The sequence below is a fragment of the Saprolegnia parasitica genome (genome assembly GCF_000151545.1).
Source record: "Saprolegnia parasitica CBS 223.65 unplaced genomic scaffold supercont2.70, whole genome shotgun sequence".
In the NCBI taxonomy this organism is placed as follows: domain Eukaryota; phylum Oomycota; class Saprolegniomycetes; order Saprolegniales; family Saprolegniaceae; genus Saprolegnia; species Saprolegnia parasitica.
In genome coordinates, this window is record NW_012156464.1 from 91252 (window position 1) to 111665 (window position 20414).

At 60.5% G+C, this 20414-nt stretch overlaps 12 protein-coding genes across 12 annotated transcripts in view; 4 read left to right on the plus strand and 8 right to left on the minus strand.

Annotated features, from left to right (window-relative positions):
* SPRG_21067 (hypothetical protein) overlaps positions 1 to 2126 on the plus strand; it is a gene marked incomplete at both ends in the record, with an annotated part of 2745 nt that extends 619 nt beyond the window's left edge. Inside the window, 4 exons of the mRNA XM_012350853.1 lie at positions 4 to 708; positions 764 to 1045; positions 1085 to 1276; positions 1326 to 2126. Coding sequence (XP_012206243.1) covers positions 4 to 708; positions 764 to 1045; positions 1085 to 1276; positions 1326 to 2126 — 1980 coding nt within the window. The remainder of the gene's footprint in view (positions 1 to 3; positions 709 to 763; positions 1046 to 1084; positions 1277 to 1325) is intronic.
* Positions 2127 to 2162: 36 nt separating this feature from the next.
* Positions 2163 to 3550, minus strand: SPRG_11935 (hypothetical protein). The gene is made up of 4 exons (XM_012350812.1): positions 3455 to 3550; positions 3134 to 3408; positions 2414 to 3093; positions 2163 to 2363 (listed from the first exon to the last, which is right to left on the minus strand). The coding sequence occupies exons 1-4, from the start codon at positions 3518 to 3520 to the stop codon at positions 2182 to 2184; spliced, it is 1203 nt and encodes a 400-aa protein (XP_012206202.1). The 5' UTR covers positions 3521 to 3550; the 3' UTR covers positions 2163 to 2181.
* A 763-nt stretch (positions 3551 to 4313) lies between these two features.
* On the minus strand, positions 4314 to 5149 carry SPRG_11936 (hypothetical protein; the record flags this gene model as incomplete). The annotated part of the gene is made up of 1 exon (XM_012350813.1): positions 4314 to 5149. One exon carries the CDS (start codon positions 5147 to 5149, stop codon positions 4352 to 4354), a length of 798 nt encoding a protein of 265 aa, XP_012206203.1. The 3' UTR covers positions 4314 to 4351.
* A 643-nt stretch (positions 5150 to 5792) lies between these two features.
* Positions 5793 to 7080, minus strand: SPRG_11937 (hypothetical protein; the record flags this gene model as incomplete). Its single annotated transcript, XM_012350814.1, has 3 exons — positions 5793 to 6217; positions 6266 to 6422; positions 6470 to 7080. 3 exons carry the CDS (start codon positions 7078 to 7080, stop codon positions 5819 to 5821), a joined length of 1167 nt encoding a protein of 388 aa, XP_012206204.1. The 3' UTR covers positions 5793 to 5818.
* A 105-nt stretch (positions 7081 to 7185) lies between these two features.
* SPRG_11938 (hypothetical protein) lies at positions 7186 to 9679 on the minus strand (the record flags this gene model as incomplete). Its single annotated transcript, XM_012350815.1, has 2 exons — positions 7186 to 8952; positions 9002 to 9679. The coding sequence occupies 2 exons, from the start codon at positions 9677 to 9679 to the stop codon at positions 7186 to 7188; spliced, it is 2445 nt and encodes an 814-aa protein (XP_012206205.1).
* A 662-nt stretch (positions 9680 to 10341) lies between these two features.
* Positions 10342 to 12130, plus strand: SPRG_11939 (hypothetical protein; the record flags this gene model as incomplete). The annotated part of the gene is made up of 12 exons (XM_012350816.1): positions 10342 to 10473; positions 10521 to 10666; positions 10696 to 10912; positions 10958 to 11065; positions 11108 to 11180; positions 11226 to 11393; positions 11437 to 11547; positions 11592 to 11710; positions 11754 to 11789; positions 11837 to 12004; positions 12049 to 12072; positions 12116 to 12130. The coding sequence occupies 12 exons, from the start codon at positions 10342 to 10344 to the stop codon at positions 12128 to 12130; spliced, it is 1317 nt and encodes a 438-aa protein (XP_012206206.1).
* Positions 12051 to 12926, minus strand: SPRG_11940 (hypothetical protein; the record flags this gene model as incomplete). Its single annotated transcript, XM_012350817.1, has 6 exons — positions 12051 to 12257; positions 12305 to 12403; positions 12463 to 12498; positions 12521 to 12645; positions 12695 to 12826; positions 12866 to 12926. 6 exons carry the CDS (start codon positions 12924 to 12926, stop codon positions 12144 to 12146), a joined length of 567 nt encoding a protein of 188 aa, XP_012206207.1. The 3' UTR covers positions 12051 to 12143.
* A 1240-nt stretch (positions 12927 to 14166) lies between these two features.
* On the plus strand, positions 14167 to 15142 carry SPRG_11941 (hypothetical protein; the record flags this gene model as incomplete). Its single annotated transcript, XM_012350818.1, has 1 exon — positions 14167 to 15142. One exon carries the CDS (start codon positions 14167 to 14169, stop codon positions 15049 to 15051), a length of 885 nt encoding a protein of 294 aa, XP_012206208.1. The 3' UTR covers positions 15052 to 15142.
* Positions 15143 to 15236: 94 nt separating this feature from the next.
* Positions 15237 to 16780, minus strand: SPRG_11942 (cell division protein FtsZ). Its single transcript, XM_012350819.1, has 8 exons — positions 16673 to 16780; positions 16431 to 16617; positions 16167 to 16381; positions 16013 to 16120; positions 15811 to 15959; positions 15665 to 15761; positions 15410 to 15616; positions 15237 to 15359 (listed from the first exon to the last, which is right to left on the minus strand). The coding sequence occupies exons 1-8, from the start codon at positions 16751 to 16753 to the stop codon at positions 15240 to 15242; spliced, it is 1164 nt and encodes a 387-aa protein (XP_012206209.1). The 5' UTR covers positions 16754 to 16780; the 3' UTR covers positions 15237 to 15239.
* A 489-nt stretch (positions 16781 to 17269) lies between these two features.
* Positions 17270 to 17956, minus strand: SPRG_11943 (hypothetical protein). Its single transcript, XM_012350820.1, has 5 exons — positions 17794 to 17956; positions 17702 to 17745; positions 17603 to 17647; positions 17479 to 17557; positions 17270 to 17434 (listed from the first exon to the last, which is right to left on the minus strand). The coding sequence occupies exons 1-5, from the start codon at positions 17941 to 17943 to the stop codon at positions 17279 to 17281; spliced, it is 474 nt and encodes a 157-aa protein (XP_012206210.1). The 5' UTR covers positions 17944 to 17956; the 3' UTR covers positions 17270 to 17278.
* A 523-nt stretch (positions 17957 to 18479) lies between these two features.
* Positions 18480 to 19155, plus strand: SPRG_11944 (hypothetical protein). Its single transcript, XM_012350821.1, has 2 exons — positions 18480 to 18767; positions 18813 to 19155. Exons 1-2 carry the CDS (start codon positions 18501 to 18503, stop codon positions 19011 to 19013), a joined length of 468 nt encoding a protein of 155 aa, XP_012206211.1. The 5' UTR covers positions 18480 to 18500; the 3' UTR covers positions 19014 to 19155.
* SPRG_11945 (Ras-like GTP-binding protein YPT1) lies at positions 19011 to 20024 on the minus strand. The gene is made up of 4 exons (XM_012350822.1): positions 19971 to 20024; positions 19835 to 19865; positions 19662 to 19782; positions 19011 to 19610 (listed from the first exon to the last, which is right to left on the minus strand). Exons 2-4 carry the CDS (start codon positions 19846 to 19848, stop codon positions 19143 to 19145), a joined length of 603 nt encoding a protein of 200 aa, XP_012206212.1. The 5' UTR covers positions 19849 to 19865; positions 19971 to 20024; the 3' UTR covers positions 19011 to 19142.
* Between the last annotated feature and the right edge of the window lie 390 nt (positions 20025 to 20414).

Consider the following 20414-nt stretch of genomic DNA (forward strand, 5'->3'; position numbering starts at 1 on the left):
CAGCCGCAAGCGCACTGGGTCGACCGGCTCACGATCGGCGGCCTCACGGACGGCGACAAGCGCTTGTGGGCGACCGTGCTCGCGGCCTTTGGCATCACGCTCACGACCATGTACCTCATCTACGACGAGAGCGTCGCGTACAAGGAGCGCCGGCACGAGTTCCTCTCCAAGCTCGACACGCAGCAGTACAGCGTGCTCATCGACGACCTGCCGCTGCACCTGCGGTCGCATGCGGCGCTGAAAAAGTACCTCGACACGATCTTCCCGCACCAAGTCGAAGCCGTGTACATTGCGGTCGAGTCGGGCGAGCTCGAGGCCCGTGTCGCCGAGCGCATTGACGTGCGCGCCAGCCTCGAGCACGCGCTCGTCCTAGAAGCGCAGTGCGGGCGTCGGCCCACGCACTACCAGTACGACCCGCACTCGATGTGGTACCACTCCAAGGTCGACTCGATCGCGTGGTACCGCGACCGGCTCCACGAACTCAACGACGACATCCGCATCTCGATTGCAGCGATTGAGGCCCAGCAAAAGAACGGCAGCGTCCAGTTCAACGCCAAGCAAGCGCAGCTCCTCGCGACAAAAGCACATTTTGAAGCGCAGCCGCTCGAGTCGACGCCGCTTCTGCCCAAGCAAGCGGTCCAGCAGCAGCGCCAGCAGGTCGCGTTCGACCTCCACGTGGCCGTGGACGAGGCGGCGGCCCAATTCGAGGTAGTCCATCTCTCTCTCTCGCTTAGGAATATACGGATGGGTGTAGCATGCGTAGCATGCGTCCAATGTGCTCCGGTCGGCCGCCTTCGTTGCCTTCTCGACGCTCCAGGCGACCAACACGATCCAGCAGATCGTGCAGACCGCGCGTCCGTCCGAGATGAAGGTGCAGGAGGCGCCGCCCGCCGAAGACATTGTGTGGGAGAACGTCGGCCGGCTCAACTATGTCGAGCGCAAGACGGCGCTGCTCTTGAGCATTGGCATCACGGGTCTCGCGATTCTGTTCTGGACCGTCCCGACCACGTTTGTCGTCGCACTGGCGTCGGTATGTAGAGAGCATGTGTTCGTTATGGGGCTCATTGGCTGTTGGTTGTATTAGCTGCGGCAAGTGATCCCGAACCTCGACTCGGCGCTGGTTCAATTCCCGTTTCTGCAGCCCCTTTTGCAACAGCTTTCGCCGCTGCTGCTCGTCGTTATGAACAGCTTGGCACCGCTGCTCTTTCGCATTCTCTCGGTCGGCGAAGGCCACGCGTCCCAGAACGCGATCGAAGCCTCGCTTTTCACCAAATACGTGCGTCCTTTGGCGGGTTCGAAGCGGCGGCTTGACGGTGCGCATGTAGGTCGCGTACCAGCTCGTCCAGGTGTTTTTCGTCTCGGCGATTGCCGGGTCGATCTCGGCCATCTCCGATCAGCTCGCACGCATCGCGAAGGAGCCGTTGGAGCTCGTGACGCTCCTCGGGTCGAGTCTGCCGGGGCAGTCGACGTTCTTCTTTAGCTTCATCCTCGTGCAGACGGGCTTGACGCTGCATGTGCACCTCTTCCGCCTCGTCGCCATCGTCCTCGGGAGTGTCTACTCTCTCTTGGCGCCGCAGCTCACGCCCCGCGAGACAAACGCGCCGTGGTACGGCCTCGTGCCCATGACGGCGTCGACCAAGTTTGACATTACGATCCCGCTCGCCCAGCATTTCCTCATCTTCCTCATCGTCTTGACCTTCGCGCCGCTTGCGCCGCTGCTCGCGTACATGGGTGGTGTCTTCTTCTTCGTGTCGGACATTGTGTTTCGACGGCTCGCGTGGTGCGTCTTCCAACCGAGCACGCGCTCGACGGGCGTCTACTGGCCGCAGCTCTACGTGTACCTCATCACGGCGCTCGGCATCGCGCAAATCACGCTCCTCGGGCTCCTGACGCTCAAGGAGGCGCCGAGCCAAGTGCTCGCGGCGCTCCTGCTGCCGGCGGCGACGGCCCTTTTCCATGGCTACATGCTCGCGCTCTTCCCGCCCGTCTCGGCCTACCTCCCAATCGAGATGTGCGTCGCCCTTGACGACCACCGGGCGCGGCTCGGCCACCGCCCGCCCATCGATGCCAATTTGTACAAGCAGCCTGCGATGCTCGCGGCGACGCCGCTTTCGCCCGAGGTCTAGTCGCTGAGCTTTGACGACGTAGCAGAAGCGATAAACCCGACGAGCACCTGCAACCTCACGTGTTAGTGTTGTGCCACGGTCGTATCAGCGCATCGTCGTAGCGGTGCAGTCGCAGCGTGAGCGGGCGCGACGCCTTCAAGAGGGCGCGGAGGAGGTCGGATGCCACCGCGTAGGCCTCGCCGTTGACTTGGTAGACGCGCGACCCCACGAGAATGCCGGCAGCAGCGCCGTGGCCATCTACAGAGCGCCATCTACCTGGTGCTATCTATATGTGCGGGAAGGCCTACTTGGCTCGACAGTCGTCACGATGACGTGTTTGTACAGGGACGTCTGGAAGGTACAGCCGACTTCGGTCGCGTGGAGGACCACGTCGTACGCGACGAACGGCCGGTCGATTGCAAAGCGGACGCCGATCGGCCGGGGCACGTCAAGGCTCTGCATGATCGTGTCAAACTTGGTCATGAGCGACCCGTTGAGAGCGATGACGCGGGCACCAACGACGACGCCCGCGACGTCGGCGTCGCCGCCCGGTGTCACCTTGGAGACCACGGTGTCGCCGCGCTCGTCCTTGGTCAAGCTCAGGCCAAGAGGCGATGTCGCCGACCCGAGTCGGGCGTCCAACTCGATGGTTTCCACGGACGCAGAGGTCGCACACGACTGCGAGTGGGCGTTGAGGTGCGAGAGATCGACGAGGTCCTCGCAGAGCGTGCACTTGACTTGAAGCGACGCCTCGAGGTTCGTCAGCGATTCGCGGCGGATGGCCGACTCGGACGACGCCCGCACCGGCGCGCTCGCTGAGATGATTGTTGTCGCGTCGAGCGACGCGAGCGACGAGCGTCGGACGGGGCTGCTGCGTCCGGACGTCGGCAACGTCGAGCACAGCGCATCGAGCGAGGCGGGCGGGTCGATGCCGAGGTCCGCGAGCACGTCCAGCGCCGAGAAAGGGCACCCGGCCGCGTCCGACATCCTACATGACGTGAGATACAAGAGAGCGCTGCGATGCACACCGTTTGCGGTAGGCGTCGGCGACCGACGACGTGTACTTGTCGGCGATGGGTCGTTCAAAGATACCCGCGGCAAGGCACACGGTGGTCCACTTGCCGTTGCCGCCGGCCTCGAGGAGCGCAATGTCCCGCGCCGTCCACGTGTCCATGGAAAGCGACTTGACAAAGCTCGTCTGGACGCCCAGCGACCGGTGGACGCCGGCGCAACCGAGGCAGAGTAAGACGCCAAACGTCACAGACGACCACTGCGGAAACACCTTGTTGCAGTCGGCGCAGCGCTACATGAACCGCATGAGCTAGCTGTACCAGTGAGCATGGCTCTACGTCGTTGCCGGCCACGCGGCGCATGCTGCTCTCCTTGGACGGCGATATCGGCGCGCCCGCCGCCATCGTGCCCCCCCAAGTTACGGATAACGAGCGGTTTGGCGCAGGCTACATACTCTAATCACACGCAACTAGGAATCTACATCTCGCGGCTCGCCGTTAGTGCCGATAGCCATGCGCGTTTGAGACCCCTACAGAGCACCCATGCAAGCTATGGCTTTGGCAAGCCTTGTACGTAGAGGTCAATGCGTCGTATTGCCGATACTCCAGAACTCACGATGGCTTCAACGTTGGGTGTTTTTATCCGTTTTTCTCTGCGGCTGGGGCTGGCTGCCATCGCCAATTGCCAGTTCTTCGGTTGGCGTGCGACGTACAAGGGGCTGCAGGAACACGCGCGCTAGATGGGTCGATCGTCGTCCAGGTAATACGGTACAAGTAGATGGTGTAGATACTGCCGACATGAATGGTCCTGACGCGATGATGATGGTATCGGCGGCGCAACTCGGCGATGGCGTCGGCGCGCAGGCGTGGGCGACGGACGTGGCGCACGCGGCAGACCGGGGTCTTGATGAGGTCCCGACCACCTCCTAACCTCTTCTACTGCGGTCGCGTCAGCGACTGCTACCAACGTGTTGTTTCACGTGCTTTCTCACGCACTCCAAAACGAAAGTACGGGTCCGCGTGTCGCCACCAACGTCGCTGTCTGCGCGCTTGTGTTGTCCCTTTCGAGACTTGGCCGCCGCGTCGAATGCGCATGGGAATCTACGCCGAGCCTTCGTCGCTCCCGCCTAGATGAAAGGTCCGCCTTGCCCCATGCGCCGTCGGCCGATCTGAGCGTCGTCCTCGTACTAATAGTGTGGTAGCGTGCACGGAATAAATTATTTCATGATGTCGAGGCTAGCCCAATATCCGATCGACTTGCTTGGTGCTGGATGCATACTCGATGCGTGCCATGCAGCCAAACGCAAGCGCAAGCATTGCAAAGAGGAGGAGCGTCACATCGAGCGGCGCCTCGAAGACAATGACACCACAGAGAACGAGGCCGTACAGGAAGAGCACCTTGGACTGCCACGACAAGCCCGTGGCCTCGGACGGCGGGCGCGTCGGTATCGCGCGGCTGGACGCGGCTCGCGGCATCGAACGCACCGACGCGAGCCGGGGCAGCGCTGGCGCATCCGCAGCGTGCACCGACATGGTCCGCGCCGAGGCGTGGCGGAGCGTCGACACGGGCGATGGACGCATGACTTCGTGCGTCGTCATGGCGCGCGGGCGCGGCGCGACGATCGGGCGGCTCACGACAGGCGCGGCCTCGGTCGCGGCGTGTTGTTGGTGCTGGCGGCGGCGGTTGAACTGCATCAGGTTGTGTTGGACGCACTTGTCGCAGGTACGTATCGACTTGAGCGACGACGTCTTGATGCGCTTGACCGAGCAGCGGCCGCACACGAGGTCGCCACAGACACGGCAGTTGTGCTTCCCAAAGAGGATGAGCTTCTTGTCGCAGCACGCGCAGCGCACGTCCTTGCCCTTCGGCGCCCACTCGCTCTTGGCGCAGAGCCGCACCGAGTCCATGCCGAGGGCCTGCGGCGAGACGCGCGAGAAGGGCAGCTGCCACGTCGCCGGCGCGACCGGGCCTGGGTCGCTGCCACGGCGGTCGGGCCGGACTTTGTACGACTCGAACTGGAGCGGAGGTATCATCGTCGTGATGAAAGTTGCAAACTGCCGCTCGCAAGCATCCAAAAGACACTTGATGTTTGTATGCAACGCGGATTCTTGAAGGCCGTTGCCAGCGTCAACAACCGGCGCCGGTAAAAAAAACCAGCGCGCGACACGTTTGAGGGGTCGTGGGAGCACCCCTTTTTCGGAAAGGCCACGTCCAGATCAGCGAGAGGCAGCGCCAACGACGGTGCTAATGGCACCACCACCATCACCACCACGTTCCTTTCTCGTCCCTACTGCACTGCGCGTCCTGTATCGATATATAGTAGTAATACGTCTGGATGTCCCGCCTAAACGACGGCGACAACCCGACCAGCGGTGACGTCGCAGTAGACTGCAAACCCTGCGTTCTCAGCTGCGCTGCCTTGGCGTCGCTGCCTTGGACGCTACAACGCCCGTGGGACGCTGGCGGCGCGTCGTCAACGGAGTGCCACTCTTTCTCAAGAAATACTGTACAAAGGGGATTGTGGGATGCTCCCATTTCTTGAAAAAAAGGCGACGCGAGCGAGTTGCATCGAACGCCCAGGACGAGGCGTCGCATGCAAGGTTGTGGTAAAGATGCGAAGATGCACATGGATGGACCACTCCTTACGTGCCATAGATCCGCGTCTGCGATACGATGCTGCAACCACTCGAATTTGATGCACATTACACGGCGCAGGTTGCGGCGATCGCAAGAGGCGGCAGCGCAGTGGCCTGGAGGTCGGCGACGCAGGCTCGTACGGTCTCAAAGAGCGCCTTCATCTCGGGCGAGTGGAGGCGGCGGCTCGAGATCCACACGACGCTCGCATCGGTGACGCGCACAAAGCACGAGAGCTCCCGGTGGACGTACTGGCGGTAGTTCCGATCACCCGTCGGCTTGTGGACGTTGTACTGCGTCGGGAGCAGCTCCTTGGTCGCCGTGTAAATACCGTCGACGCAAAAGCCGAGGGTCGACACGAGCGCCTTCTCCACCATCGGGAGCACGCTCGGCACATGGATCGCAAAGTGCACGGGGCAGATGAGCGGGTGGATATCTAGCGTACTCGCGCCATAGTTTTCAGGCACCTACACACGCACACAATGAGCTCTCAAGACAAGAATAGTGTCCAGCACGGGAATGATGTCGAGGCTAAACTGCTTCGCACGGCGTGTGAGGCCCGTGATAAAGTCGTCGACGAGCGCGCTGCGACACACGAGCCATTGGACCTCCAAATGAAAGCACTGCGTCGGAAGCAGCTCCATGTCGTAGCGAAGGTTGACCCACTGCTGGCTATGTCGCATCATCGTGAGAGAGTCGTTCAATACGAACGGAGCGACCTGTGCGGCGCGTCGGGTGCGAGAAGCGGGATCTTGGCCACGTTCTGCTGGACCTTGCAGATCCCACTTGGGTTCTTGGGCGCACTGCTGTCTTTGCCCTTGTCGCTGCTGCCTTTTTTGACGTCCTTCTCAATGTCGACGGTGTCGGCTGGCTTGCCATTGACCGCCTGCCGCGTCTGTCCAGCTTCCTGCGCCTCTTGCAGCGCCTTCTGCGCGTCCCGCGCCTTGGCCTCTCGCTCCTCCTTGGCCGCTTGCTGCACTTTTGTCAGCAGGGGCGTCACGTCGAGGAGCGTCGCGTCGGACTCGGTCTTGTCGTCCTTCCCGCGCGCCTTGAGCCGGATGTAGTCGAGGAACCGATTGAACTTGTCGCCGTAGTCTTGCAAGGCCGCTTCGCGGTCGTCGTCGTCTGCGAGATGCGCGAGGGCGGGCGGGAGCACGCAGTAGTGGCCGCGCTTGTACTTGACTTGCTCCGTCATGTTGTCGTAGTAGCCGCAAATGAGGTGGTCGAGGTAGTTCCAGCTGTACTCTTGCATCGGGTACTTGCGAAATTCTTGCTTGGACGGCAGGAACGTCTGCGTGAGGGGCGACCACATGGCGTAGAGATAGTCCATCTTGCTGCCTATATATGTATGTACATGTTGAGCAACCTGAGCGTGGGAATACGGGATGGATAAAGTTGCTCGTACCTCGTCGCTTGCCATCGTCGCTCATGGGTTCTACATGTTACGCATGGAAATGCCACGTCGAATTGGTGCAAAGGCCATCGTACCTCGGGCGCGCAGTTGATAGCGCTTGACGTCGATCTGCTGGCTGTCGCCGTTGTACGTGATCTCGTGGATGCGGTGGCCCATGCTGAGCTTGTACACGGTCGTGTTGTCGTGCGTGAGCTTCTCTTCGACGAGTTGAAAGTCTTGCGAGAAGCGCTGCGCGACCATCTCCCACACGAGCTCCTTGTGGCTGCTGTACATGGCACCGCCGTCGTGGCCGCCGTTCGAAATGACCGGCAGCGTCACCGCATACGGCACCTGCGAGTAGTGGTCGCCGAGTTCCTTTGGCTTCGGCATAAAGTCGCTCGTCAACGGCAGCAGCGCCGGCACGCAGAGGCTCTTCCAGTCCAGCGTGAAGCTCTGCTGCTGCACATCGTAGCGGTACACTTGGCTCCACCGTCGGCGGTTGCTGTTGAGCGACAAGGTTGACACCTGCGGCTTGTTGCTCTCGTCCTTCTTGGCCGACGACGACGACGGCATGGTCGACGTCATAAACTGCGGGCTCGTGAGCTTGCGTGCGACCAAGCCGCGGGGCGGCGACTGCGGACTCCCGCCCGGCTGGGGACTCGCGTACCGCGCTGGCAGCTGAAAGTGCATCGGCGACCGCAGCGCCGGCACCATGGTCGCCTTGAGCTCGGGCGAGAGCCCATAGTTGCTCGGGAGCGACCCCGCGAGCGTCGGTTTGGACCGAGGGAGGCGCTTCGGGTTGGCCAAGAAGATGCCACCGTGCAATGGCGGCGTCGCGCAAAGCAGCATCGGAGACTTGTCGACGCTCGACAGAGACGACGTCGGGTGCAGAGCAAAGACGTCGTCGTCGTAGTCGTCGAGGGCCACCATCGCATGCGGGCGCGTCTTGACGAGCGCGTTGCTGGCCGCGGTCGGGACCGGCGACGGTGGCACATGGGCGTTTAGGACGGGCGTGAGCACATCTGCGATTGCGTCGTAGTTAAAGTGCCGCAGAAGAAACGCGAGGGGCTTCGGGCACCCCGTCGACGGCAGCGCAAAGAGTCGGCAGTGCGGCAGCGGTTCAAACCCTGTTGCGAGCTGCTCTTCGTAGCGGCTAAAGCAGATGCTGATCCACGCCGGCACGACACCGGGAAAGACGGGCTTGGTCATTGTCGGCGGTGGCTTCTTGAACAAGAAGCGGGGCACGGGCTCCATGGGCGGTGTCGAGAGCGAGATGACGTCAAAGCCAATGCCGTTGTCCATCATGCGCTGCTCCGTCATCTCGGCGAGGTCTTGGTTGACGCGGAAGATGCCGTTGCCGGCCGTGAAGAGCGCAATGTTCTGGCCGCTGCGGTTGAGGTCGCGGTCCATGTAGTGTTTTTCATAAATATTCAAAATCAGATTGAGCGCCTCGAGCACGTTGCCGTCGCGGGCGGTCGCGGGCCGACCGGTCCCCGCGCGGAGCGTGTCGCCGTCGAGCCGCCACTGGCAGATATGCGGGAGGACGTTGAGCTCACGCTTCATGTCCGTGAGCAGCACCGACGCATCCGTCGCGCCGTTCTTGCCGTACGAGATGACCTTGTAAAAGTCGTGGAACCAGACGCCGTCGTCCTCGACAGACGGAATCGACGGCGGCGGCGGCGTGTCGTAGAACGTGCGCGCGAAGAAGATGATGGTGAGGCTGTGCGAGACGTGCATCGACTGCCACTTCGTAAAGAGGACGTGCGCGATGCGCAAGAGCTCCTCGGCGTACAAGTCGCCGTCGTTGGCCTATGCATAAAGGCATGAACAAAGGCGCGGGCAGCGAGGATTCTCGCACCATGTCCCACATTTCCGGGCTCACTTGGACGAGCCAAAAGACGCGCGATGACTTGGAGCGGTACACAAAGCACGTTTTCGCCGTGAGGACGCCGCTCGTGACGTTGTCGTTCTCAAAGACCATCTCGGTGATCTGGAGCCGCGCGCCGTGCATGCGCACCATCTTGCCGACGTACACGGCCTTGCCGACCATCGCTTGCTTCAAGTACCAGAGGTCGCGGCGCGAGAGGAACTGGTCCTTCATCGAGACCTCGACAAAGTCGACTTCGACGCGCGTCTTCTCGATGAAGCGCACGACCACGTCTTGGAGCGCCGGCAAGCTAAAGAGGCTCGCCGTGTCCTTGAGGACACTGAGCGACATCTTGCCTTTCACAGGCTTCTTCGCCTTGAGCTCGTCCGCCGACGGTACGTCCATGAGCAAGTGGCGGCGCGGCTCGTCGTGGTTGTTGAGCGGGTAGATCTCCATGACGTAGTTGTCGTCGTCCGGAAACGTGAGCTCGGCCTTGAGCGCGTCGAGGTTTAAGACGAGCTCCTCGCCGCCATGGAACTCGAGGCCATGCACGTGCAGCTTGAACGTTGCTTGGTCCTTGATGATCTTCTTGGCGGCCTTGGCCTCGGCTGGCGGCGGCGCCACGGCTACTGTCGGCGTCGACGCCTTCGTACTTCGGCGTCGGCGCATGGTTCCGGCAGTGGGGCAGCGAATGGGGCAGTGACTCTGCTGCGTGTTGATACTCGTCAGCGATTGGCAGAAACCGTTGGAATTTTCTCATTGGCCCATGAATGCATGTCGCAGGCGCCCGATAGCAAGATTCCAGTCCGCCCACCCCATCAACGACGCTATCAACCACGCTATCAAGTCGACCAAGCCACGAGGCTGCGTCGCTCCCGAGGCTACTCGCTACCTACCGTGACGCGGCCAAGCTCTGCGCTGAAGGATCGTCGCTCGCCATCGCAATGTCCTTCCAAGGCATTGAGCTCCGCAGCGCATTGACCTTGTTACATGGGCAGCAACAGCTGCAGCAACTGGGACGCATGTGACGGGCCTCGACCGTGCAAGAAAAACGAGGCGGCAGAACTGGCTGGGTCCGTGTACGTATCAACGTCGCCTGCTGACGCCTGCTGTCATGAGGCGCTGGCGCGGCCCATCGAGGCAGCTCCTCGTCGCACCCGAGAGAAGGCGGCCGACGAGATCGACGCTCGCGGCAACATGGGCGCCAGCTGCGTCGGCTTGGCGCGAAGCGTGGAGTTGTGCCACGCGATTGTCCGGATACCTTCCATCCGGAAACGGCAGCCAATGGCATTGGCACACCGGTCCGAACCGAGCGAAAGATCAGCGCGACGATGGACAAGTTCATCACACGGTCGCCCAAGGCCTTCTTCGCCAAGAAGACGGTAGCGCTCGACCCGAAGACGCTCTCGACGAAGCAGCTCGGCGTCTTTGCCACCAAGATCGCCGAGGCGGGCGGCGTCGTCGTCGAGATGGCACAGACCTCGTCGTTGGCCCTCCTGCGTCCGTCCAGTGGCTCCAAGACTGCCAAGACTGCCTTGCGCAAAAGAAGCTGCTTCCGCTGCCTCGCAAGCGTGCGATCGACGTCGAGCCCGTGGCCAAGAAGGTGAAAGCAGTAACGACGGCGTGCACATGGGCCAAGGCCGGGTCGATTCTCTGGTGCGCCAACGTTGCCACGCCGTCGATAGTGGCGAAGCGCCGCATCAAGACTTTGATATGGACAGCACGCTCATTACGACCAAGAGCGGCAAGACGTTCGCTGTCCACGACGACGACTGGAAGCTCTGGCACGAGTCGGTGCCCACAAAGCTTCGGTCGCTCGTCGAAGACGACGGGTTCCAGCTCGTCGTCTTCTCCAACCAAAGCGGTCTCTCCAAGGGCAAGGTTACAGAGAAAGGGCTCAAGGTACCACGTCATATTGCATCGCAACGTAACTACCTGCGTGGACAGGGCAAGATCGAAGCGATTGCAGCGACATTGGCGCTACCGCTGTGGTTTTTTCTCTTGCCCGAGAACGACATGAACCGCAAGCCACGCACGGGGGCATGGGATTTTATGGTGCGACGGCAACGGGCCTTGGCGCGGGTTCAAGTCTCCTAGGTCTCGGAGTTTCACCTCGATGTGGACATGGCCCAGAGTTTCTACTGCGGCGACGCTGCCGGGCGGCCCAAAGGTACCCCACACATAGCACTGTAGAAACCTCTCAAGGCGTGTGCAGCCACAGGCAAGGCGAAGAAAGACTTTTCTGCAGGGGATTACAAGTTTGCCCTCAACCTCGGCGTGCCGTTTTGGACGCCCGAGCAGCTTTTCCTCAACTCGAAGCTGAGCCTCCACTGTGACCCGACGCTCCGTGACCTCGGGTTCGACCCCCGCTCGCTCCTTCAAGGTAATGACATCCCTCGTACGACATGTTTACAAATGGATGCTAGACGTGAACGCCATCGATGCGACGTGCCGACCTTCGGACGCGACCGAGATGGTCGTGCTTGTCGGTAGCCCGGCCTCGGGCAAGAGCACGTTCTGTCGCACCTACTTTGGCGGTGCACCTCGCGAAACGCCCTTCGCTTTGACAGATTTACGGTAGACTACGCGCGCATCAACCAAGACACGCTCAAGACACCCGCCAAGTGCAAGCAGGCCGCGCTCGAGAGCCTGCGCGGTGGCAAGAGCGTCCTGATTGACAACACGAACCGCGACGTCAAGGTAGCGTCCGTTCTGATTTGCCGTCGTCATGGACGTATGGTAGAGCCGGAAGGAGTGGATCGAGATGGCCAAGGCACAGGTAATACAAAGGTGACGGTACTGTAGGCGGTTGCGATGGAGGAATAGGGGGTGTCGGTGCGTTGTTTTTACCTCGATCTGCCCAAACCGCTCGTCTTCCACCTCAATGCATTTCGCGCGCTCATGAAGCAGTTGCACCCAGACGCGGCCGAACACAAGTCGGACGTGCCCGACATGGTGATTCACGGCTTCTTCAAGAACCTCGTTCCGCCCTCGGTAGGCGACCTGGCCACTATCAAGGTTTCGATTCGTGTGGTTAGGTCGACGAAGGGTTTGCGTCCGTCGTACACGTGCCGTTTTGCGCCTTGCCGTCGTTGGATGCGGCAGCCGCCAAACTGCTGACGTCCTTCCTCCTCTAGTGACGGCAACGCTGTCGCAAGAGGGCGGCTTCGGCGGCCATGGCATCGAGCGTGCGAGGCGGCCGGTCTTCGTCGAGGTCCATGGTGCGCCGCTGGTCGTTTCTTTCCAGCTATCAACACGATTGATAAAGGCAACGACGATACCTCGTCTCTCTACCTCGTCGTAGATGTCATCGTTCTTCTTAAAGTCGCCGGGCGTGCGTGGCAGCACGTGCACATGCACGTGGGGCACGGTTTGACCGGCGGCCGCGCCATCCTATGGACGAGAGACGACTCGATGAGCCGACGAGAGGACATGATGACATGAAATGCCACCTGCATCGAAAACGTAAAGGCCGGCGCGTTGTAGTGCTTCGCAATGTGCTACGACGACGATGCATTGGAGGAGTGGTCGGGGAGGCCGACCGACCTGCGCCGACTGCCACAAGTCGGCGACTTCATCCGCGTCAAGGTTGGTGAAGCGATCGATGCGGCGCTTTGGAATGACGAGGACGTGGCCTACAGAATGCTATCGCTTTTGTCGAGGAAAATGCTAAGTGTTTTGTACCTGGCACGATCGGCTTGAGGTTCACGAGCGCGACCGAGTGGGTCGACTCGTAAAAGACCTCGGACAACCGGATCGCATACGGGCCAAAGGCGCGGTAGAGAGGGTCGAGGCAGTGCTGGAAGCCGAGCAGATCTACGCACACGTCAAAGAGAGTTGGATCCACGGGCGTACCCTGCACGAGCGTATCTGGCGTCGGGAAGGGCACCGCTGTGCTCGTATCGAGGCCGACCATCGCAACATGCTCGGCGGCTTGTGGCTGCACGAGCAGCGTGCGGCTCGCTGGCACGGCGAGCGTCGATGCGGCCGCGTCGACGAACGCCGCTTGACTCTAGCCACGAGATCGAATCCGCCAGCGCAATGGACGACGTCTCGCACCATGCGCTCGGTCGTAGCAAAGTCGTAGGCGCCATCTAGCGTCGCGGCTGGCGGAAGATGCACACCGAGCTTGAAGCCCGACCTAGTGGAGCCATGAGCTCGACGCAACGCTGGTCATCATTGCCTACTTGCGGAGGGCGGGAAGGATCGCATGCCACGTGGCCGCCTAGAGCGCAAGCGTGAGGCGCAAGCATGCGACCGATAACGACGTACGTGGTACCCGGACGAGAGGTCGACGAGCACGGAGCGGACGTTGCGCTCAAGCGCGAGCTGCGCCAAACGCATGGGGCCCAACACAAATTACACCAATTTGGGCCCACCCCGATGCGATTCGCGACACGGGGTCCCCCAAAACAGCTGGAATCCGTCAAACCACACGTGGCGTGATCTGGGGGCATCCTGTGCGCGACCAAGATGAGAGATTTGCAGTGGACGTCGGTCGCGTGGACGCCGACAGACAAGCCTAGCGTCATCCGACAGCGCGCAATGACAGACGGTCCATCCCACCTCCCAGCCGCGGTCGTTGCAAGCACGATGCGCGCATCGATGACACGCTTGATGCAGCGTCGTCGGCATCGGGCAGCCGCGGAGATCAGTGGCACCTTGCCAGGTCCTTGTTTCTACTGCTGTATATCCTCGGCGCGTCGGGCTTGTCGAGTGTCATCCATGCGCACTGAATCGCACGCCCTGAATCGCTCCGTCGCCCCACGCAGCCAGCCCGTCTATCGCGATTGCGTCTCCATGGCCCTGTGGTCTCTGACGGCCTGCTAGTAAGCGAGCGCTCAGGCGTAGCAGCAGTAGCACTGCGGCCGGCGCAGGCAATGCATATCACATGCGCTCGGACGCCGAGAAAGGCAAAGTCCTCGTCTCCGCCCTCAAACCAGGCCGCGCCAAAATGGACCAATCGTAACTCACGGATTTGCTTCGACGAAGTTGTCACGAAGATCCCATGCACTTCGACTGGGTTTAAAATTTCATTTTAAGCTTGATTTTTGTATTGGATTAAAACGCTGAATTCCAGGCGATCCATGCGACACGCCCTTCTTGATTGCATCGCATTACGCACGAGGCCATTCGCCATTGCACCAGCCACGAGCATGCTGACGACGACGACGTCGGTCGCCGACGCCGCCGTGGGCATCGCCGTCTTCATCCCGGCGGCGCTCAAGCGGCCATCGCACACGCTCTACTGCATCTGCGTCAAGGTCGACGAGGCGCCTCTGGCCGAGTGGACCGTCAACCGGCGCTACTCGCAGTTCTTGGAGCTGCGCGAGAAGGTGCTGCGCTTCTTGGAGCGCAGCCAGGGCTGCCCGGGCTGCGCCAACACGGCGCTCGCGATCGCGTCGTTTCCGTTTCCGCCAAAGGCGTGGTTCCGCACCAACAAGCTCGTGCGCCAGCGTGTCCGCGACCTCCAAAGCTTTATCCAAATCATCATTGGCCGCGCGTTCTCGGCCAAGCCAAAGTGCAACACATGCGGCGCCGGCCTCCAGAACATCGTCCGGCCTTTCTTTCACCGCGGCGCGCAGCCGATCCATCGCCACTCGTCGATCGTCCGACGCGACGCCGACGACGACGACCTGATGCTCACGCAGCGCACCAAGAACGGCGGCCTCGACTCGGACTGCTCGACCATGAACTCGGCCAAAGACATGTCGTATGCAGTCTCGAAGCGGCGCACGCGCATCTCGCAATCGCTTAGCGACGCCAAGACGCTACGCCAGGTCAAGTGCTCGTTCATCAAAGAATCGAGCGCCGCCCATGACCCCGAGTCGTCGTATCTGGACGGCGCGTCCAAGTGCACGGACGCGCGGCCGTCGGTTGTCGATGCACTTAAGGACGTGGTCATTGCCGACGGCTATGCCAACACCAAGCAGGAAAAGATGTACCGGCTCTCGACGATGTGGGAGACGTTCGAGCTCGACGACATTCAACGGGAAATGGCGTCGGGCCGAGCAACCAAGGCCACCGGCATCTTGATCTAGACGATCAATCCTCGACTCTCCGCCTTACCTCGTGTACTTTAACCCTCGCACTCACTCGACTATCTAATTTTAAGCTCCTCCTTCGTCGCCTTCCACGCGCTTCCTCCTCGCCATGAGACCACTGTGAGCGGTCCGTCTGTCATGAATCATGACAATCATGACTCATGATTGTCGTCATTACAGATGATTTATTTGGAGCGACCTTCGTCCGCGATACCCGTCGCGACGACTGAGACGCGGATCTTGCCCGTCATGTTGGCGTCGAAGGACGAGCCAAAGATGATGTTGGCGAGCGGATCTTCCACCTCCTATTCCCATAGTACGATGCAGACGCGCCATGTAACGCGTGAGACGGTACCTGCGTCACGCGCTCGGCGGCGGCGTCGACCTCAAAGAGCGTCATGTCCGGGCCGCCTGTGATGTTGACAAGCATGCCCTTGGCCGCACGGATCGAGAGGTCGCCGAGAAGCGGGTTGTAGAGCGCGGCTTCGGCGGCACGGAGCGCGCGGTTGTCGCCCTCAGCCTCGCCGCTGCCCATCATGGCGTTGCCCATGCGCGTCATCACCTGAAATGATCGGTTGTGCTTTAGGACTGATCGAGGACATGGTCGTACCGACTGGACGTCGGCGAAATCGAGGTTGATGAGCCCCGGCATGACCATGAGGTCGGTGATGTTCTTGACGCCCGAGAGAAGCACGTCGTCGGCGACGCTACGAGGCCATGCCTATCGCGACGCAAGGATCGAGATGCTGGACATACCGGAAGGCGTCCATGAGCGATGTCTTCTCGGTCGACATGTTGAAGAGGTTCTGGTTCGGAATCACAATCATCGTGTCGACGCTTTGCTTGAGTTCGTGGAGGCCTTGCTCGGCGAGCTTGGCGCGGTGGCTGCCCTCAAACTTGAACGGCTACAAGTGGCGTGGTAGTATGATGGGTGGAAAGCGCGTCGTTCGTCTAGTACCTTGGTGACGACGCCGACGGTCAAGATGCCAGAGTCGAGCGCCGCTTGAGCAATCACTGGTGCCGCACCCGTACCGGTGCCTCCGCCCATGCCCGCCGTCACAAACATCTACCAACGCAGATCAGCGCATTATGTATCGGCCTCATACGTCTACCATGTTGGCGTGGCCAATCTTGTCCATGATCTCGTCCAAGCTCGCCTCGGCGGCCAGTCGCCCGGCCTCGGGGTTGGCGCCGCAGCCAAGGCCGCCCGTGAGCTCCGAGCCCATCTGGACGCGGTTGTCCGTCAGCGTCGTCTTGAGGTGCTGCGCGTCCGTGTTGCACACGAGAAAGTCGACGCCCTTGAGGCCGCGCGCGATCATGTTGTTGACTAGGCGACGATGTCGGCTCCATCGGCAAAGCAGACATGGAGGACGGACCTGCGTTGCCGCCTGCACCGCCGACGCCGACAACGACGATCTTGGGCGCAAACGACCCGAGGTTCATCTCGGCCGCGTTCTGGATCCACGGCTGCGCGTCCACGGGCTTGGCCTTCGCGTCGTCGACAGGCTCCTTCTTCTTGTCGTCCGCTTGCGGCTGTTGCTTGCTGCTGTTCTTGGAGAGGCCCTGCGCAGGATGAGGATGATGATGATGATGGCGTGAGGCGTCGCATCAGAAGCACCTTCTGGAGCGACGCGGTCGCCGCGTCCGTGGCCGTCGAGAAGCCGCGGAAGCTGCGGAGCGACGACAGGCGGCGAAGCATCGGACGATTGCAAAAAACGTCGAAAGTGCACACCGCAAAAAACGAGCCAATCAGCGCCGGCGATCCGTTTGGTCAAGATGGTCACCAGTTCAACAGTCGCGCCAAGCACGACGTCAGCAAGCTACCAGCAAGAAGGGCGTGCGGAGACTTCCCATGACACCGTTTGCTCGATAGCCGGCTGTCTCCACCTGCCGCCTCGATACTCCAACCTCGATTTCGCCAAGACACATGCGTGCACGCTGCCTTTCCCGACGCCGACGTGTCTGATCCACGGTATCTGTCATTGCTCGACGAGCTCTAGCGGCTGGTTGATGAAGCTTATGCAGCGTGGAGATGAAGACGACTCGCTAAGAGACTCACGCGCGATGAAGCGACGGTGCACCGGCCGTTCGCATCGTCATGCAAAGCGGCCACTGCGGCCACACCCTGCATCCTCACTCGCGTTACCGTATCCGCGAGAATGCATTGGCTTTCAACTAGCCGGTAGTACGCAAGCGCAGTAGGGACAAAAATATGGGGCTGTGATTACGTCGTCGTTGTCGGTGGCTGGAAAAAGGTTTGAATACTCGAGGCGGCCGCAGCGTCCTTGTAGATGGCATACTTGAACTCGGGCTGGCGCTTCCCCTTCTTGATGCTGTCAAGGACCCAATTCGGGTGCACGCACAGAATCTTCCCCCTCGACTAGGGGGTCGTGACGACCCATCTTACGTGTCGACGCGTCGTACCTTGAGGAGGGCCTCGGTCTTGGAGCCGTTGAGGTTCTCGGCTACGATATGGGTCACGCGCGTCTTGCGGTGCATGATGCTAGTACATCGTCTCAGTCGCTACGCTGCAGGTAGAGCAACTCACGAGACGCTGGCGCCATGCTCTTTGACCATCTTGGTCATGTAGTATCTACGGCACACACCGGATGAGTCCATCGAGGGTGCAAACACGCAGAAGTCGGACGACGAGACGTTGCCGGTGCGTCCGTCAAAGTACAAGTTGCATCCCTACGCTCCCGTGCTTGTCAAAATGGCCAGTTGCATCTCTTTTCGTACTTGAAAGATGGCGCTCAGCGTTGGATGGCCGGAGCTCGGGACCGTCGTTGGCCGGCGAGGCGCATGCCCTTTGCGCTTCTCGCTGCCGGGCGGTCGTGGCGCCCGCTCGTTGCGGTTCGTCGGACCACTGGGGCCGTTGATGCTAAACATAGTCGGATTTGGCACTTGACGTCGTTCGCGGGAAAATCTTTTTGGCCAATCGAAGCGCGCGTCGACAGGATTTGACGCCGTTCAGCCAATCCCAAGACGACATGCATCTTGAACTCGATCGCAGAAAGGGCATACCTCTCTTGGTGTAGTAGGGTCGAGCAACGGTAGTTCTCTAATGCGTATGGCATGAATGACTAGCAAGCCTCCGCATCCAGCTCGAAGCGACGTGGCTCTTTCATCAGTCTCTTCTGTGGGCATATGCTGAGCCTCGTCACGGCTCAGGTGCTCACGATTTTGAGAACCGGGTGCCAACAGGTAGATCCAACGGAAAAGCAAGAAGCACTGATTGGCGTTGAAAGGCTACGTATTGCTTGGATCTCTATTAGGTAGATTACCAAGAATCGTTTCCCAGTCGACGACGATTACAACGCCTGCAAGGACTGCAATACGAAGTTTGTCCAACGTGTCCACTTTTGTCCAATCAAACATAAGCATGGAAACATATTTGGCCAATCGCAGCTGACGACAGACTAGCCATTTTGCCCTTTGGAGAGAGGATGGCGTCGCTCCTCACCGAAGCGCTGCAGCATGTCGAGATGCGCACGGACGTCATCACGGGCCTCAGCAACGAGCTCGTGCAGCTGGACGTGAAGCTCCAGGACGCCCACTTCAAGGCCAAGCAGGACCCGGAACTGGGCGAGACCGTCCTCCAGCTCTACGTGGCGTTCCTTGCCAAGCGCGACGAGCTCATCGAGGTGCTGCAGCGCGAGAAGATCTCGGTGCCATGGCAGTTGCGCATGAAGATCGACGAGTTCGAGCAGTCGGTACGATCATCGGTTGCGACTCTAAACAGCTTCATCTTGTACTAGCTCAAGGAGCGCAAGGTCAAGCCGTACGCCAAGGCTGCCGACCCCGTGGTCGCGTCCGAGGCTGCACCGACGTCCGTGGCGCCTGCGTGGGAGCGCAAGGACACGTTGAGCGTTGTGGTACCCACTGTCGTCGTGCTGCTGGCCCTCGCGGTCACCTATGTCATGCGCGCCGAGATCTTTGCTTTCCAGCACGACAAGTAGGGCAACGAAATGCAAAATACGTTGTGAAAAATATAAAATATCCATGGCTACTCGCCGGAGCTCCTTGTCGTGTGGGAAGAAGCAGCCATGGTTTCTGCACTCTTCACAGAGTTCAAACCACTAGAGCGCTTAGCAGCAGCCGCCCGACTTGCCCGAGACGTTCTGGCCGGGCTGGAGGCTGATGGCGGGCTTCGACTGCATCGGGGCGCTCGCCATGCGCTTCTTGATCTGTGCGGCCATCATCATAAAGGCCTTCTCGACGTTGGCCGCGTTCTTGGCCGACGTCTCAAGGAACTCAATGCCGAGGCTGTCGGCAAAGTCCTTGGCCGCGTCCGTGCTCACGACGCGCTTGGCCGTCAAATCGCTCTTGTTGCCGACAAGGAGCTTGTTGACGTTCTCGCACGCGTACCGGTCAATCTCGTGGAGCCACTGCTTGACGTTGTTGAACGACTCCTGGTCCGTGACATCATACACAACGATGATGCCGTGGGCGCCGCGGTAGTAACTGCTCGTGATCGTGCGGAAGCGCTCCTGGCCGGCCGTGTCCCAGATCTGGAGCTTGATAGTCTTGCCGTCGAGCTCAATCGTGCGGATTTTCTACATCCACGCTCGCATGAGCCTTCCCATTGCGCTGCTGCATGCGCTTACGAAGTCCACGCCGATCGTCGAGATGTAGCTCTCCGTGTACGTGTCGTCGGCGAAACGCAGGAGCAAGCACGACTTGCCGACGCCCGAGTCACCGATGAGGAGCAGTTTGAACAGGTAGTCGCTACACATTCATCGTCAGCGGCCTGTCCCCATCTGCCAGCGTATCCACGTACTATTCGGGGTTCATGGTGCTTAGGAAGAGAACTAGGAGGAGGAGGAAGAGGGTCCATGAGCACCATCCTCGTCGTCATCCGTGCATGGCGGCCGCTCGTCTTGCGGCGCGGCCGCCATGCGCCGTCGCCGGCTTACCTCAAGTCCAGTCAGTCAACAAACGGGTTCTGAGCTTCTCGGCTCTTTTTCCTTTCTGGCGAATGCTGGCCGCTGGTTGGCTGAAATCGTGCTCCGCCTCTTTCTCGCCCATACAAAGGCGCCAGTTGATTCATGAACCCCTACCCCTTCCTTTCTTTTTCTGTTCTTCGGCCAAACATCTTGCCTTTTGTATGCGGCGGTTGAAATTCGCGCGATCTTCTCGAATCCGCCGCAACGCGGGATAAAAATGCGCCGTATTTTTTGTTCCCAATGCCGTCGCGCGTGTGTCAAGACGTAGGGACCGTCGGCACGTGACATTTAAATACCAGCGTATTTTTATTCTCACTATGGACCGGTTTCATGGTGTGGCACGACGTGATTGGTCCAACGAGATGCGACTTGGATCTTGGTTCGCGTCGCATCGCCAAGCTGCAATGTGAGGAG